The sequence below is a fragment of the Vigna umbellata genome, chromosome 1, assembly GCF_029865625.1.
Source record: "Vigna umbellata cultivar VRB3 chromosome 1, Vumbellata_1.0, whole genome shotgun sequence".
Taxonomy (NCBI): Eukaryota; Viridiplantae; Streptophyta; class Magnoliopsida; order Fabales; family Fabaceae; genus Vigna; species Vigna umbellata.
Genome location: NC_142165.1, coordinates 55,299,382 through 55,314,397, shown reverse-complemented (window position 1 = coordinate 55,314,397; position 15,016 = coordinate 55,299,382). Strand labels below are relative to the sequence as shown.

Below are 15,016 nucleotides of genomic sequence, written 5' to 3'. Positions count from 1 at the left end.
GTTTCAAATAAAAGAGCATGGTGTGAAATAATTAATCTGTCCATTCATTGAAATTAATGCTCTCTTTTCCTTACCACAGGTTTTCCACGCACCATCCACAAATTCCATTGGTATTTGTTAGAATTGCGGAATCCAATTTACAAGGATGAAGAATAAATAAATAATTTTAGTTTTGAGAATAAATTTATGGCGACTAAAAAAGCATAAATAGGAAGAAAAACCGAAAATATTCACTCATGTAATTATGGTGGTCCATCGTTACAGTTACAGTGGCCACTCCACGTTTATGTATGTTCATAGAGGTAGGTAAACCGGTTCGGATCGGGTACCGTTTGCGGATCCATTTTTAAGACCTGCCGCCTTCAGCGCCAAAAGGCAGAGACGTCGCCGCTGCAGACTCCGTTGCCGGTGCAAACACGCGGTGGCGCCTCAGCGAAGAAGATCCACTGTTTGAAAAAAATAATTTACCTATTGTTATTTGAACCCGCGAAGCGGTACTATCTGAAAGCTTTGGCTAGAAAAAAATCCGTTTATTTCGTGGGTTGGGGCTTATTCGTCAGTTTAAAAGCGGACCTTAAACGGGTCGGATCGTCCGCATAACCAGACTTTGTACTGATGAATTGACGAAAGAGAAAAGGTAAGGAGGGTGTGATTTCTTGGCATATTCGAATTACGCAAGCAAAGAAGTTCGCTAAAACCCTTCAACGCAAATGGCTTCTTCTATCAGTCTCTCCACTCCTTTCTACCGCCCTAGGTTTGTTTCCATCTCCCCATTTCAACACTTCATACACCATTTCCCCTCTTTTTTTATTGAAAAAAAATTTACTTTACGAATGTTTGGTTCTCGTTTGGTTTAGTTTAGCCCGTGTTGGTGATTATTTGGTGTTTCAGTATAACTCTAGTTTAGCATATCACTTGAAACGAAATTAAGATTGGCATAATTTTCAGTTCTAAATTTTGGATGGCCATTCTGTGAATTTATTTGAGGATATTAGTGTGAATTCAATCAAACATGTTTAATTTCTGGAGCTGCGGGTTTATATGCACATGTTGTGTCTGTGATAGCACATTTTGGATGTCAAAATTGCTAATTGTATACCTTTTGGCTGCTTTCCTGTTGGATGTAGCGTATGCAAACAATTGAAATTGTTTACTGGGTTGCACAAGTTCTCTCTCAATGGACATGGGTCGGATTTGGCCTTTGTCCAACTCAACTCCAGTGTCTCCAGTGCTACTTGTAGAATTAAAGCTACATTGACCTCTGGACGAGGAGTCTTGGGATCTTATCCCAAAAGCAATGGTGTGGGAACTGAGGGGCAACGTGATGTTGTAGCATTTGGAACTCCGGGAATTGACACAGCAGTGCCAGCAGGCAGTGGTTTTTCTGATGATGATGACGAGTATGACTTCGACACTCCAACAGAAGGTTTTGCTTCCATTCCGGAGGCCATTGAAGACGTTAGGAATGGAAAGGTTCTTGCTTTCTCTGTTTATGGGATCTGTCTTTTTCTGTTTAGTGAAGGGGAAAGGTTTTAGTTTTGCATTTATGAACTAAGTTTGTGCTTCAGATGGTTTTGGTTGTAGATGACGAAGATAGGGAAAATGAAGGAGACGTGATAATGGCTGCGGAGTTGGTTACACCTGAGGCCATGGCTTTTTTTGTGAAGCATGGAACTGGGATAGTTTGTATAAGCATGACGGAGGAAGATTTGGAGAGATTGGAACTTCCTTTGATGGTAAACAGTCAGTATAATGATGAGAAACTTCGCACAGCGTTCACTGTAACAGTGGTATGTACAATTTGGTGCATGCATTCTACGTATGTAGTTGTTCTGTGTCTCTATGATGATGCTCCTCCTTTGTTAATGTTAGCTAGAAGCGTTACACTTCATTGCCTACCGAGATACTCAAGGTAGTTAACTTTAGAGAATGATTTGTCTTATTTGAAGCTGTCCTTGGATATGCCATATAGCTGGTTAGGAATTCAGTGCAACTTTATTACATTTAGTATCGTGTATCTCCAAATATTTGCAGATCATTTCATCATTTAACAGACTGCATCATGTTAACAAAGCTTATTGAAATTAAATTCATGTTTGCTTCCCCATTAAAAACACTCGTGATATTGAAATATTTTCACGTCCAAATGAATCAAAATCCTTAAAGTACAAAGTGAAGCAACTAAGCTGGTGCATTTCTAATTGTTTGGAACATGCATCCTAAGATGCAGTTAATCATACAATGTTATGGAATTGTATTTTGGTACCATTAAGGAAATTATTAATGTATCTTTCTATACTTTAACGCTTTACCTTGTACTTGCAGGATGCTAAACATGGTACTACCACAGGGGTGTCAGCTCGTGATAGGGCTACGACAGTCTTGGCCCTTGCATCCAAAGATTCCAAACCACGTGATTTCAACCGCCCAGGCCATATTTTCCCACTAATGTACAGGGAGGGTGGTGTGCTGAAGAGAGCTGGACATACAGAAGCTTCAGTTGATCTTGCCATACTAGCTGGTCTGAATCCTGCAGCAGTTCTGTGTGAGATTGTGGATGATGATGGTTCAATGGCTAGATTACCTAAGCTTCGCCAGTTTGCAGAGCGTGAAAATTTAAAAATTGTATCTATTGCTGACTTGATAAGGTATGTGTTTATATTTCATGAAACATTCACTGTATGCATGATTTCATTAAACATTCACTGTATGCATGAAACATTCATGTTTTTAAGTGATTTTCGGCTACTGAAGATATTATAATTTAAAATACCAAAAGGTATCTTTCTGTTATACTTTTGACATGATTGCTTATGAAGTATATTTTATTTAAATATTTATTTACAATCGAATTTTTCAAATAAAATTATACTAACAGAAATTCTATTTTATTTTCATTCCATAATATGTCCCAGAATTAGAGTGCTAGTGAAAAAAAAAAGAGAATCTGTATAAACCCTTAAAATTTTCTCAATGCTTGTTTGATTTTGTGCTTTTATTTCTTTTTTTCCTTACACGAGTCTCTTTTCCCTGGGTTTTGCTTCCTGAAGATTTTCTTTGAATACTCGAGAGATTGACTTATTTTTGTTGCAGGTATAGAAGGAAGAGAGATAAACTGGTAGAGCCTGCTGGTTCTGCAGTAATACCAACAATGTGGGGGCCATTTACAGCTAACTGCTATAGGTCGCTTTTAGATGGCATTGAGCATATTACAATGGTTAAGGTGAGCAATGGTTGTGTTTATGTTGGACCATTATTTGTAGCAACACGTGTGAACATTGTCGATAGTTGGACTGAATATTTTAAATAAATAACAACGAAAAAATATGAAAATAGAAAGGATGTCAGCATCATATAACAACATGAATTAAAATCACCAGGCAGCTTCGTCTATGTTAATCATACAGCGCTGCAGTATATCCTTATTGCTATGCTTAAATCCAACCTTTTTCTTTTAGGGAAAATTGATATTTCCAAATTTCTGTCTGAAAATTAAAATGACTTACTACTCATAATAAGTTTTTTTAAGCTTATTTCAATAAGTGTCTTTGTGAGAATTATAAAAATACACTCTTTTAGCATATAAGTTTTATGATTGAATTCATGGCATAGGCTCTCATGTGATGAAAGCTTATTAAATAAGTGATTAATTTAGTTATTTATCTTAATTATTGGGATTAAGGCCAAGCTCTCAAAGTATAGGGGTGATAATCGAGGTTATCTTTAGGAATTACAAATGTATGTAAGCATATTATTATCATTTAAACTAACATCGTCGTAGTATTTTCTTTCTATGGGGATAAATTGATGTTCAGCCTTTGTTTTTTTCATTTTTGTCTTCAAGGTGTTTGCTGGTAAGTTTATGGACCTGAAGCATTTGCAAAATAGAATTTACTCAACTTATGTTTAACTTTTTTTCCATTACAAAATTAAATTGCTTAATGGTAAACTTTTAGCCAATGTCGTGGTTTTGACTGTTTATAGCTTAACAGGGTGACATTGGTGATGGGCATGATGTACTTGTGAGGGTACACTCAGAGTGTCTCACAGGAGACATATTTGGATCTGCAAGATGTGACTGTGGAAATCAGCTTTCTCTTGCAATGCAACAGATTGAAACTGCTGGTAGAGGTGTATTGGTCTATCTTCGTGGACATGAAGGAAGGGGCATTGGTTTGGGCCACAAACTTCGTGCCTATAACCTACAGGATGATGGACGGGACACTGTAGAGGCTAATGAGGAGTTGGGATTGCCTGTTGACTCAAGGGAGTATGGAATTGGTGCACAGGTAATTATAGTAAAAATACTTAATGAATGGAATATTGAATGTTATACCCTTTGGATTCTTTTACAGTCTCACTTCTTAGTTCATGGTGATTTAGAATGGAATTTAATTTCTTTGCACCGAGGATAAAAGTTGGACTTGGCTAACTAATTAGACATTAATGTAGATCTGACTTTTAGCATAGTTATCACAGAAGTCAACAAATTTACTATGTATATCATTTTTGTGATTGAAATGTTAAAATTTACAATGAGATGAAAGTTCATTGGCATGCTATATCTGGTTCGAGATATAATTTCCTACGATTTATTTTTTGTATTGAGTCAAAAGGTTGGAATTTGAAATTGCATTTGCAGATTTTGAGAGACTTGGGTGTTCGTTCTATGAAGCTAATGACAAATAATCCAGCAAAGTATGTGGGGCTCAAAGGTTATGGTTTGACAATTTCCGGTAGGATACCATTGTTATCACTTATCACAAAAGAGAACAAGAAATACTTAGAAACCAAACGTGTGAAATTGGGTCACGTATATGGCTCAGAATTTAACAGCAGATTGAACTATCCAGACAGTGGCAATGGTAAAGCCGGCAGTGGTGATGATTCTAATGCTGCTCCTGGCCTATAAAACCTGCTTTTTCTGCCAGATACACAATTTTATGTCACAATCAACAAAAAGAGTGGTTTTCCATACGGTTCATGATTTAATTTTTCTGATTCATTTGCCTGATTTTTCTTGTGGCAGGCTACAAATTAGGCTTCGTCAAACATTTGTCACTCTTAAACTTTATTAAGGGCCATGTAATGTATATCGTAGTCTCGTAGATGATATATCAGGCATTCTCTAGACAAATTTGAGGTTCACTTTCTTGCTTTCTTTTGTGTTCGTGATATATAAAGGTGTGCTCTTTTGTGTAGTTCCATTTTACATTATTGTGTGCATTTGTAGAGAGGTTGATATCTGAAAGGTAAAAATTTTATACTGAGCTTTTGTTACCCAAACCCACCTCCATTCCAAACCGTCCTCCAAACACAATGCCTTTTTCTTAAATCCTTTCTAAAGTCTTCCATTAGTGGAATAACGTTCAAAAGATCCTGGGCCACCTCTCCTATTTTTCTTTGATTAGAAGAAACAACTAAGGTAATGGGATTTACATTTAGTTTATAATATTCTGCAATGTGAAAATTAATATCAGGGTCAAGTTTTGCATTACTTGAACTTCTTGAACTTGGCCATAGACCTTCAATGATGCCTCCAAACTGTTTGATAAAATGCATCGGTTGGCCAAGAAGATGAGGCCATGATGTCGTATGGTTCAATGGACTGAGAAAATGTGGCCATGTGGTGATGTTTTGTACATTGTATTGTTTAAAGCTAATTTTCTGCTATGCATAACAAAATTGCCAAGTTTAAAGCTAATTGCAGAAAAAAAGAAAAAGAAGAGGAAACAATTCGTTCTGGGACCATTTGATTTATATTGGTTGGTTAAGACGATATGTTTTTCTTTGGAGGGTGGGGGAAAGGTTTTTCTTGTTACAGTGACAAACCTTGGCTCCACTCATTTTCAATTTGAGAAAACTAGGACTACTTAAAAGGTAAGGATTGGCGCCTTGTGTTTCTTTGCTCTGGCTATGAACACTACGCGCCTTGTGTTTCTTTGCTATGAACACTACCTATAAATGAAATTTAGATTCTGACTTGTATCATTATTCACATGTGTGATTTTGCATCTGTTTAATTTGTTGTGCTGCATGTGGTGTTGCTAGACTTCTAAGTTTATTCAAACCTAACTTTATCTTAGGCTGATGGTGAATTGGGATCCAAAAATGTATTAAAACTCTAAGAACATTTATTGAAATGCGTAAAGATATTTCACCAAGAAAGAGAAAAACACATGCCAATATGAATTAATTTTAAGGGTTAAATATGTTTTTAGTCCCTAAATTATTGGCCGTTTTTAGTTTTCGTCCCTCTTCCAAAGTAAGGTACAATTTGGTCCTCATTCTTTAGAAAAACGTTCGTTTTAGTCCTCAAAATTTTGTTTTTAGTCCTCGTTTTAGTCCTCAAAATGTTCGTTTTTTCGACTAAAACGAACGTTTTTTAAAGATTGAGGACTAAATTGTACCTTACTTTGGAAGAGGGACGAAAACCAGAAACGGTCAATAGTTTAGGGACTAAAAACATATTTAACCTTAATTTTAATTTAAAAACATCACTAATTATGATAATTGATAGAATAATAGTGGTGTGAGAATTAATTTTAATTTAAAAACATCATTAATTAGGATAATTGTTAGAATAATAGTGGTCTGTGAATTGTGTATTAGTTGGGTGTGAGTGGTGTGTAAGTTGTGTATTAATTGGATGTGAGTGTTTTCCAATCTGGTTTAGATGGTTGTATTATAGTTTCTATAAATGTAACATGAAGATCTAGGTGTATCAAGCTCTTACAATTATATCTTTTCTGTTTTTAGTCTCAAAGTGCTTTTTATCTTGTCTTATTTATTGACACTAGTTTATGTGTTGTCTTATTTATTAGCACTAGCTATCGTTGTCTGCGATTGTCCACTTCTATTTTCAGTTGTTCATTATCTTTTGAAACTGTCTCAACATTATCAACCATTGTTCTTTATCAGTATCCAACCATTGTCTGCCATCACACTCCCTGAACATCATTATGTCACTTCCATAATTGTTACTAAACTCTATCTCTTTGTTCTGACTCTCAAAACATCATTTAAGTAAAGTCTAGAAGCCATCCTTGTGGAAGTCACCCTAGGGTTTTCATTTTCCCTTGTTGTTTTATCCCTTGTTGTTTTAGCATCTCTTCACTTTTTTTTGTTCCCTCGATCAAAGATGGTTACTGGAAGTGTTATTCGATCTCTGGAAGTCCCTCCATTATTTCCAAGGAGTTAAACATAAAAAATTATATATTTTGGTCTACTATCATTGAAATGTGGTTTTTTGGTCAAGGATATCATGAGCACCTTAAGCAAGATGTAAGTCATATGTTTGCTGAAAAAAACTAAACAGTGGAAACAAGCATATTTCCAATTGTGTGCTTTATTGTGACAATCTGTGGAACCAAGACTTCATAAGTCTCTTAGAGCTTTCAAAACATGTTACTCTTTTTGGAAGAAAGCTTAAAACATATATGCCAACAATATACAACTTCCTATGTTTCTACAAACAAGCTAGCACCTCTCAAATGACAGATCACGATATGATATTCTTCATAATTGAAGCTCAATTAGTTGTGGAAGAATTAAGGATGTTCTTGGAAGTTGAATTTTTAGAGGAAATCAGGAACAAACTTGACAAATATTATATGTTGGTGATCCTTCGTGTTTTATATCCAAATTTTGATGATATCAGAGATCAACTTTTGACCAGTCATGAGGCCCCTTCAATGGAAACTTTGATCACACGCCTTCCTCGTGTTTTGGTAACTCAAACTTAGGAGGCTCATGAAATAATAGAATCATTGTCATGATTGTCACACAAGGAAGAGGAGGGTGTAGCACTAGAGGAGGAGAATGTAAAGGTCAAGGGTGTACTAAGTGCACATGCTATAGAGGATGGGCACACCCAAGAAAATTTTTATTCCTTACATGATTTTCCTTCCAAAATAGCCAATATCTCTAAGGTTGAAACTACTAACTCCAAGTTCACTAAGTACAAATGCCAAGAGTATATAAGGTTAAAGCCTAATAGCTTGGCATAAACATCTTAAACTTTAAGTACATCATCAACTTGCATTTCTCGATCCATGGAAGGTCAAAATTTTTGAGTAATTAACTCAGGTGTTTTTTATCGCATTTCTGATAATACCTTTTTATTCTCAATTATTTTCTTTCAAGAAAAATCTCATTTTATAACTTTTGCAAATGGTTCTAAAACTTCCTCAAAGGGAGTCGGTCAAGTCTCCATGTCTCCCTTCCTAAACCTCAAGTGTGTCATTTTTGTCTCTAATTGTCCTTTTAATTTGATTTCTTTATGACAGTTAACCAAAATGTTAAATTGTTTCATAACCTTTGATAACAAAACTTTTGTTATATAGAAGTGTGGTTTGAGGAGACGAACTAGAGAAGGATATGAAGCTAGAGGGTCAAGTCTTCATGTCTCCCTCCCTAAATCTCAAGTGTGTCATTTTTGTCTCTAATTGTCCTTTTAATTTGATTTCCTTAAGCCAGTTAACCAAAATGTTAAATTGTTTCATAACCTTCGATAACAAAACTTTTGTTATATAGAAGTGTGGTTTAGGGAGACGAACTAAAGAAGGATATGAAGCTGGAGGAATATACCTTTTTAGATCTCTTCCACATCTATTCATTGTTCTAGCTCTTAGTGCTAAAATGTTATATGATGGACTTGGTCATCCTCATTTGTTAAATTAAAAAAAAGAAAACATGCTTCCTGAACATATTGGTTTCCAGACATGTGAGTCATGTCAACTAGAAAAACATGTTAGGTTTACTTTCCTTAATGGTTTTAATCAAAGTGTCATTCTATTTTCTCTATTATCCATTTTGATATCCGGAGACTTAGTCGCGTCTCATCTTTTGGTTTTAGGTGTTTTGTTACGTTCATTAATGATTATTCAAAATATATGCGGGTTTATCTTATGAAAGATCATTATGAATTGTTACTCATTTTAACATTTTTTTGAATGAAATCAAGAATTAATTTAGTCAAGTAATCAAAATCTTTAGAAGTGACAATGTCAAAGAGTATTTCTTATACACTTTTTTAGCAGTCTTGAGTTTACATGGTATATTACATCAGTCCACTTGTTCCCATACATTACAACAAAATGTTATAGCATAAAGGAAAATAGACACTTGGTTGAAACTTCTCATACCCTTTTGTTTAGTGCCCATATTCTTATTCATCATTAGGGAGATGTCATCTTAACTACATGTTTCCTTATTAACAAAATGTCCTCCTCCTCTTTCAATCATAAGGTTTCTTTCTTCATTATATTTCCAAATTATCTTGTCTTTCACACTTCTCCTTGAGCCTTTGGTTGTGTTTGTTTTTGTTTCATGATATGTCTCTAGACAAGCTTTCTACTCATGTTATCAAATGTATCTTCTTAACTTATTCACGTACTGAAAAAGAATATTAGTGTTACTCTCCTAAAACCAAGAAATACTATACGTTTGTCACTGTTACATTCTTTGAAAAAGACTCCTTACTTCTCTCTATCTGTTCAAGATCTTCATGTCATACAAGAAGTTCTTTTTATTCTAGCAGTTAGTCTAATATTTCCAATGTCTTTGTTAATTCAAGTCTTGATCAAAGTTCTCTTGAACCCTCATCCCCACATATTGATATGCTTCGACACAAACCCTCATAATAGTTCAGCTCTAAAAAAAATGGTGAATCCCTTACTTTAGATTCTTCTTTAACGTCATTTCATACCACGACTCCTAGTGAAGATGATTCAAGTTAGCCCATTACTCTTAGAAAAGGCATTCGTTCCACTCGAAACTTACATCCCATTTACAATTTTCTTAGTTATCATAGATTTCCACCTTCGTATTGTTTTCTTTTATCCTCAGTGACTTATGTGATAATACGCAAAAATGTGAATGAAGAAGCACTTGATCACTTTAGATGGCAACAAGCCATGATAGCAAAAAGGAAAGCTCTTGACCATAATATTACTTGGGAGTTCATACCCCTTCCACAAGGCAAAACGGCAATTGATTGTCGAATAATGTATTCAATTAAAGTCAACCCTGATGATGAAATTGATCGATTCAAAGTTCAGTTAGTTGCAAAAGGGTACACTCAAGGTTATTTTTATGACACTTTCTCTATAGTAGCCAAGATAACTACTATTCCTCTCTTCCTTGCCATGGTAGCAATTTGTCACTACCCACTTCATTAATTAAATTTCAAAAATGTCTTCCTCCATAGTGATCTTGAGGAAGAAATTTATATGGAGCAACCTCCTAAGTTTGTTGCTTAAAGAGAATCTAGTATGGTATACAAATTGCATTGCTTTCTATATGGCCTCAAGTAGCCTCCATTGTTAAAAAATTTGGGCTACAAAGAGTGAAACAAATCATTCGGTCTTTTACTGTCATACATCTCTTGAGAAATGTGTTTATTTCATAGTATGTGTTGATGATATAGTCATTACAGAAAATGATAATGCTGGAATATCCCAACTAAAAAATAATTTGTGTAGACATTAATTGACGTCAGGAATTACCATTCTGACGTTAATTAACCTAAAAAATAGGACAATTTCTTACATTAATTAATGTCCGAAAATGGCAATTTGATACATTGTCGTTGGAGCTATCAAATTAATATTATTTTTCAAGGCAACTTCAGTATTGACAAGTCAGTAGTCGAGAAAGTAGATAAGGTTAAAGTAACCCTAAGTCGTCTCCCAACAAATACGGAATTGCTTTTCAATATTTGAATCTTATGAATGTTATGTAATGCTCAAGAATAAAAGTGAGAAACTATGCTAATAGAATTAATGTTTGAAGAACAAAAAGGAAACTTAGAAACAATTATGATGAAATAGGCTAATTCCACTGTTTTTCCAAGATAGATTCATCATCAGTTATCCACATATCATTGTTCAATTGATTATTGTTCAAGTTTCAAATTAATTAAATTACATTCTTAATTAATTTGAGGACGATCATGCAATTAACCAAAGTAGATTTTCAATCAAATGCAAGACCTTTCTAGATTATTCACAATGAATTCAACCAAAGTACATTCTCAATCAAATTTTATTGTGTTTAATCATGTTTTTTCTTAAATCTCCTAACCAAATTAAAAGTTAATTAATCAAATTAAATTCTCAATTAATTATAGTTGAAATTATTACCACCAATCAAAGTACATTCTCAATTGATAGCAAAAACTTTTTTAATCATATGAAAGTTTCTAAATTTAATCAAAGTAGATTCTCAATCAAGCTTAGAAACTCTTGAACTCATATGATTAATATGCATGTAGATTCAAACACCTTATGATGCAAAAATCATTGCTTTTAATATGATTGAGATATGAAAGACATAGAAAGAGAGCAACTCAAATTAATAATAAAAAAACAATTACATTAATTCAACTTAACCTCAGAATCCATAATGAAATTATAGTGGAATAGCACTAGAAGCTTAGCCCTCCATGAATGGAGTAGAATACATGACAAAATAAAAGTGAGAAGAGTGGTGGATGAATGAGTTCTCTTTTCTGCCTCCCCTGGGTCTCTTTATATAGGCTTGATTAGGCTTGGACTCTGAATCTTCTGTTGATAAGATCTTTTATCTTATATCTAATATCTTCCAAATATTCAACAGATGTAATCGGTTTTTGAGAATATTTGATAATATCTTTTCTAGATTCAAAAAATTTGGTAAATATTATCTTTTGATATTTATTGATATAGTTAAATAAGGTAATTATTTAACAATATCAAATAAAATATCTTAAGATATATTCTCTCCAGATTATCTTTTAAAATATCTAACAAATTTGAACTTGCTCAAAATTACAATTCAATCCTTTTTATTTTATTCAAAATTACACATAAGTCTAGAAATTTCCTCTAATTGCACTTTAGCCTTTTCTTTCTTTTCAAAATTGCAATTCAACAGCTACATCAACAAAGATTAGACTCTCCAAAATAATTTATGCAACTAAAATCACATTTAAGTCTCTTTAATTTCCAAACCCGATAAAGCCAATCATCACAAATCTTATCCAAATCAATCATTTAAGCACAATTATTCCACTAAAATATTGAAACTAAATCTAAAATGTGGGCATAAATATGCACTCATCACAATTTCTAATGTTAATCAACGTTTTTTTTTGCCATTTTTCGATGTCAATAAACTCTTTTGTTTTTTTAATTAATAATTATCCATTTTTACAATTTTACGAGACCTGAAGAGCATAAAAACAAATGTAGTCCAGTTTTTGGCATTTTATACTGCATGAACTATGAATTATAAACAAAAGTACAAAAATTATCACAAGTGAATGATGTTATAGTGATAGTAGTATTATCTTGTGACTTTTGGTTTTGATAGCTATGATTATTGTTTTTGGTTGGATTTTTTTTAACGCTCCTTAGAATCCCTATCCTTAGAATCCCTATTGCAAGGAAAAAACATCAAGAGCCCATACTTTGGGGTTCTGTGAAGTATAAAAATTATTTGAAAAGTCAATTGTGATATATCTTTAAACAACCATAACATTTGCACTAGTTAGCCGATTTGGCATTATTATATTTCGATTTGGAATAGAAAAAAAATTTCAATCACGTGGCAGCCTCCGTAGCCGGTCGTTCCTTCTAGATTTTCAAAGAAAGACTATTTTCTATTTTTCATCAAATTTTTTTCCAAACATTAAAAAATATTTCACATACTTAGACTTTGAATTTTGATCTAAATTTTTTTGTGGGGGACTTCTTATGATATTTTGGTGCTTTGAAAAAATTTTCAAGTCATTTGGAGTTGTTTTGAATATACTCCCAGTTTTACTTTAAGCTTGGATGTATAATGTGTAGTATTAACAATAAACAAGTTCAACAATAAAACAAACAAGCTCAACAATATCAACGATACAACAAAAAAGTTCAACAATATCAATTTTAATACCAACAAGTTCAACCTTCTTGAAAACAAAAATGAAAACTAACATTCTTGAAGGTAGGTTCGTCAGAATTAAGTTGTCATCTATAAGGGAGAAATGGGAACATGCCTATGAAGGAGAACACGGAACCAATCCATAAAAACGAACACAAATCATACCTAAAATAGTTAATGAACATGCATTTGTATAAAATGAAAGAAAGATTACATGTGTTGATCGCTAAGCTTCGTCCGAGAAAAATTTGAGATAAGAAAACGGTCTCACGCAAAGATAAAGTGAATGAATTTGTAACCTACTGTCCAAAATTGATTTCACTAAAATATAATGTCAAAAAGTGATATTCTGACGTCTTATATTCTTTTAACGTCTGAAACCATGGCATTTAACGGCATACGTGAGTATATTTTCACCTTTACGCCAAATATTTTCATAAAATTTACTCAATATGATGTCAAAATTCTCAATTTCCGACATCTAATAACTGATTGACGTCGAAAAAGTCTAAATTTCAATGTCTTAATTGAACTTCTATTTATAAAAATGTCATCCATCATTTTTAATGTTGGTTTTTTTGTTTTCTAATGTTGAACACGAGACGTTGAAGCCTTATTTTTCACTAGTGTACTATGATGCAGATTATACAAGTTCATCTATTGATAGACGATCTACCACTACATATTGTGTTTTCTTTAGAGAAAACATCATTTCATGAAAAATGAAGAAACATAATGTAGTGACCCGATCAACTGCTAAAGCTGAAGATAAGGCAATGATGTCATTAACGTGTGAATTTATATGGGTAAAGTAGTTCCTTTAAGAGCTTAATTTCTATGACATTCAGATTATGCAAATGTATTGTGATAATCAAGCTACTCTCCATATTGCGTGAAATCCAGTGTTTCATGAAAGGATTAAACACATAGAAATTAACTACCATTTTGTTCAGAAAAAATTGTTGTCCAAAGAAATTTGTACCGAGTTTGTTGGGTCAAATGACTAACTTACAGTTGACCAAGTCCTTATGGGAGCCTCAAATTGAGTTCATTTATTCCAAGCTTGATACATACAATTTGTATGCTCTAATTTGAGGGAGAATGTTAGAATAATTAGTTGTGTATTAAGTGAGTGTGAGTGTTTTTCAACCAAGTTTAGTTGTCTAGGTTTAGCTGGTTGCATTATAGTTCATATAAATGTAACACTAAGGTGTATCAAGTTCTCAAAATTATATCTTTTCGGTTTTTAATCTCAAGTATAATTTAAAATAAAATGTAATTTATATTAAGTAAAACTAATGTATTTGTATATTTTTTTTGATAAATTATTAATTCATTTCTATACTTAATATTTATTCTTTAAAAATAATTCTATTTATTAAGTTTATTTTATTTTTTATAGATATTATTCGAAATTAATAAAATTATTTTTAAAATATAATTGATTTTCATATTTCAATACGTTTTTCATAGCCAACAAAATTGATATGTTAAAAACATATAAAAGTACCTCTAACATTAAACTAAAAATAATTCATCAATACATTAGTTATTTCTAATTAATTTTGTACCAGGAAGGGCCGGTCGCCGTACAGAAGAACAAGCTGGTGAAAAAGAGCGTTCCAAAGAGAACGACTCTCAGCTTGGTTGGGCAACGAAGCGAAGGACCGTCCGCCCCATTAAGACCAAGCTGGTGAAAAAGAGCGTTCCAAAGAGAACGACTCTCAGCTTGGTTGGGCAACGAAGCAAAGGACCGTCCGCCCCATTAAGACCAAGCTGGTGGAAAAGAGCGTTCCAAAGAGAACGACTCTCAGCTTGGTTGGGCAACGAAGCGAAGGACCGTCCGCCCCATTAAGACCAAGCTGGTGAAAAAGAGCGTTCCAAAGAGAACGACTCTCAGCTTGGTTGGGCAACGAAGCGAAGGACCGTCCGCCCCATTAAGACCAAGCTGGTGAAAAAGAGCGTTCCAAAGAGAACGACTCAGCTTGGTTGGGCAACGAAGCGAAGGACCGTCCGCCCCATTAAGACCAAGCTGGTGAAAAAGAGCGTTCCAAAGAGAACGACTCTCAGCTTGGTTGGGCAACGAAGCGAAGGACCGTCCGCC

The 15,016-nt window shown here is 33.8% G+C and overlaps 1 protein-coding gene across 1 annotated transcript; it reads left to right on the top strand.

The window, feature by feature from the left end:
• Positions 1-235: 235 nt before the first annotated feature.
• LOC124832857 (bifunctional riboflavin biosynthesis protein RIBA 1, chloroplastic-like) lies at positions 236-5,201 on the top strand. The gene is made up of 7 exons (XM_047307178.2): positions 236-754; positions 1,128-1,473; positions 1,569-1,790; positions 2,326-2,648; positions 3,094-3,223; positions 3,993-4,289; positions 4,643-5,201. The coding sequence occupies exons 1-7, from the start codon at positions 711-713 to the stop codon at positions 4,910-4,912; spliced, it is 1,632 nt and encodes a 543-aa protein (XP_047163134.2). The 5' UTR covers positions 236-710; the 3' UTR covers positions 4,913-5,201.
• The last annotated feature ends 9,815 nt before the right edge of the window (positions 5,202-15,016 follow it).

Coding starts and splice junctions, on each gene's coding strand:
- LOC124832857 (XM_047307178.2), top strand. CDS start 711: ATGGCTTCTTCTATCAGTCTCTCCACTCCTTTCTACCGCCCTAG. Junction 755..1,127: donor ACTCCTTTCTACCGCCCTAG/GTTTGTTTCCAT, acceptor TGTTGGATGTAG/CGTATGCAAACAATTGAAAT. Junction 1,474..1,568: donor AAGACGTTAGGAATGGAAAG/GTTCTTGCTTTC, acceptor TTTGTGCTTCAG/ATGGTTTTGGTTGTAGATGA.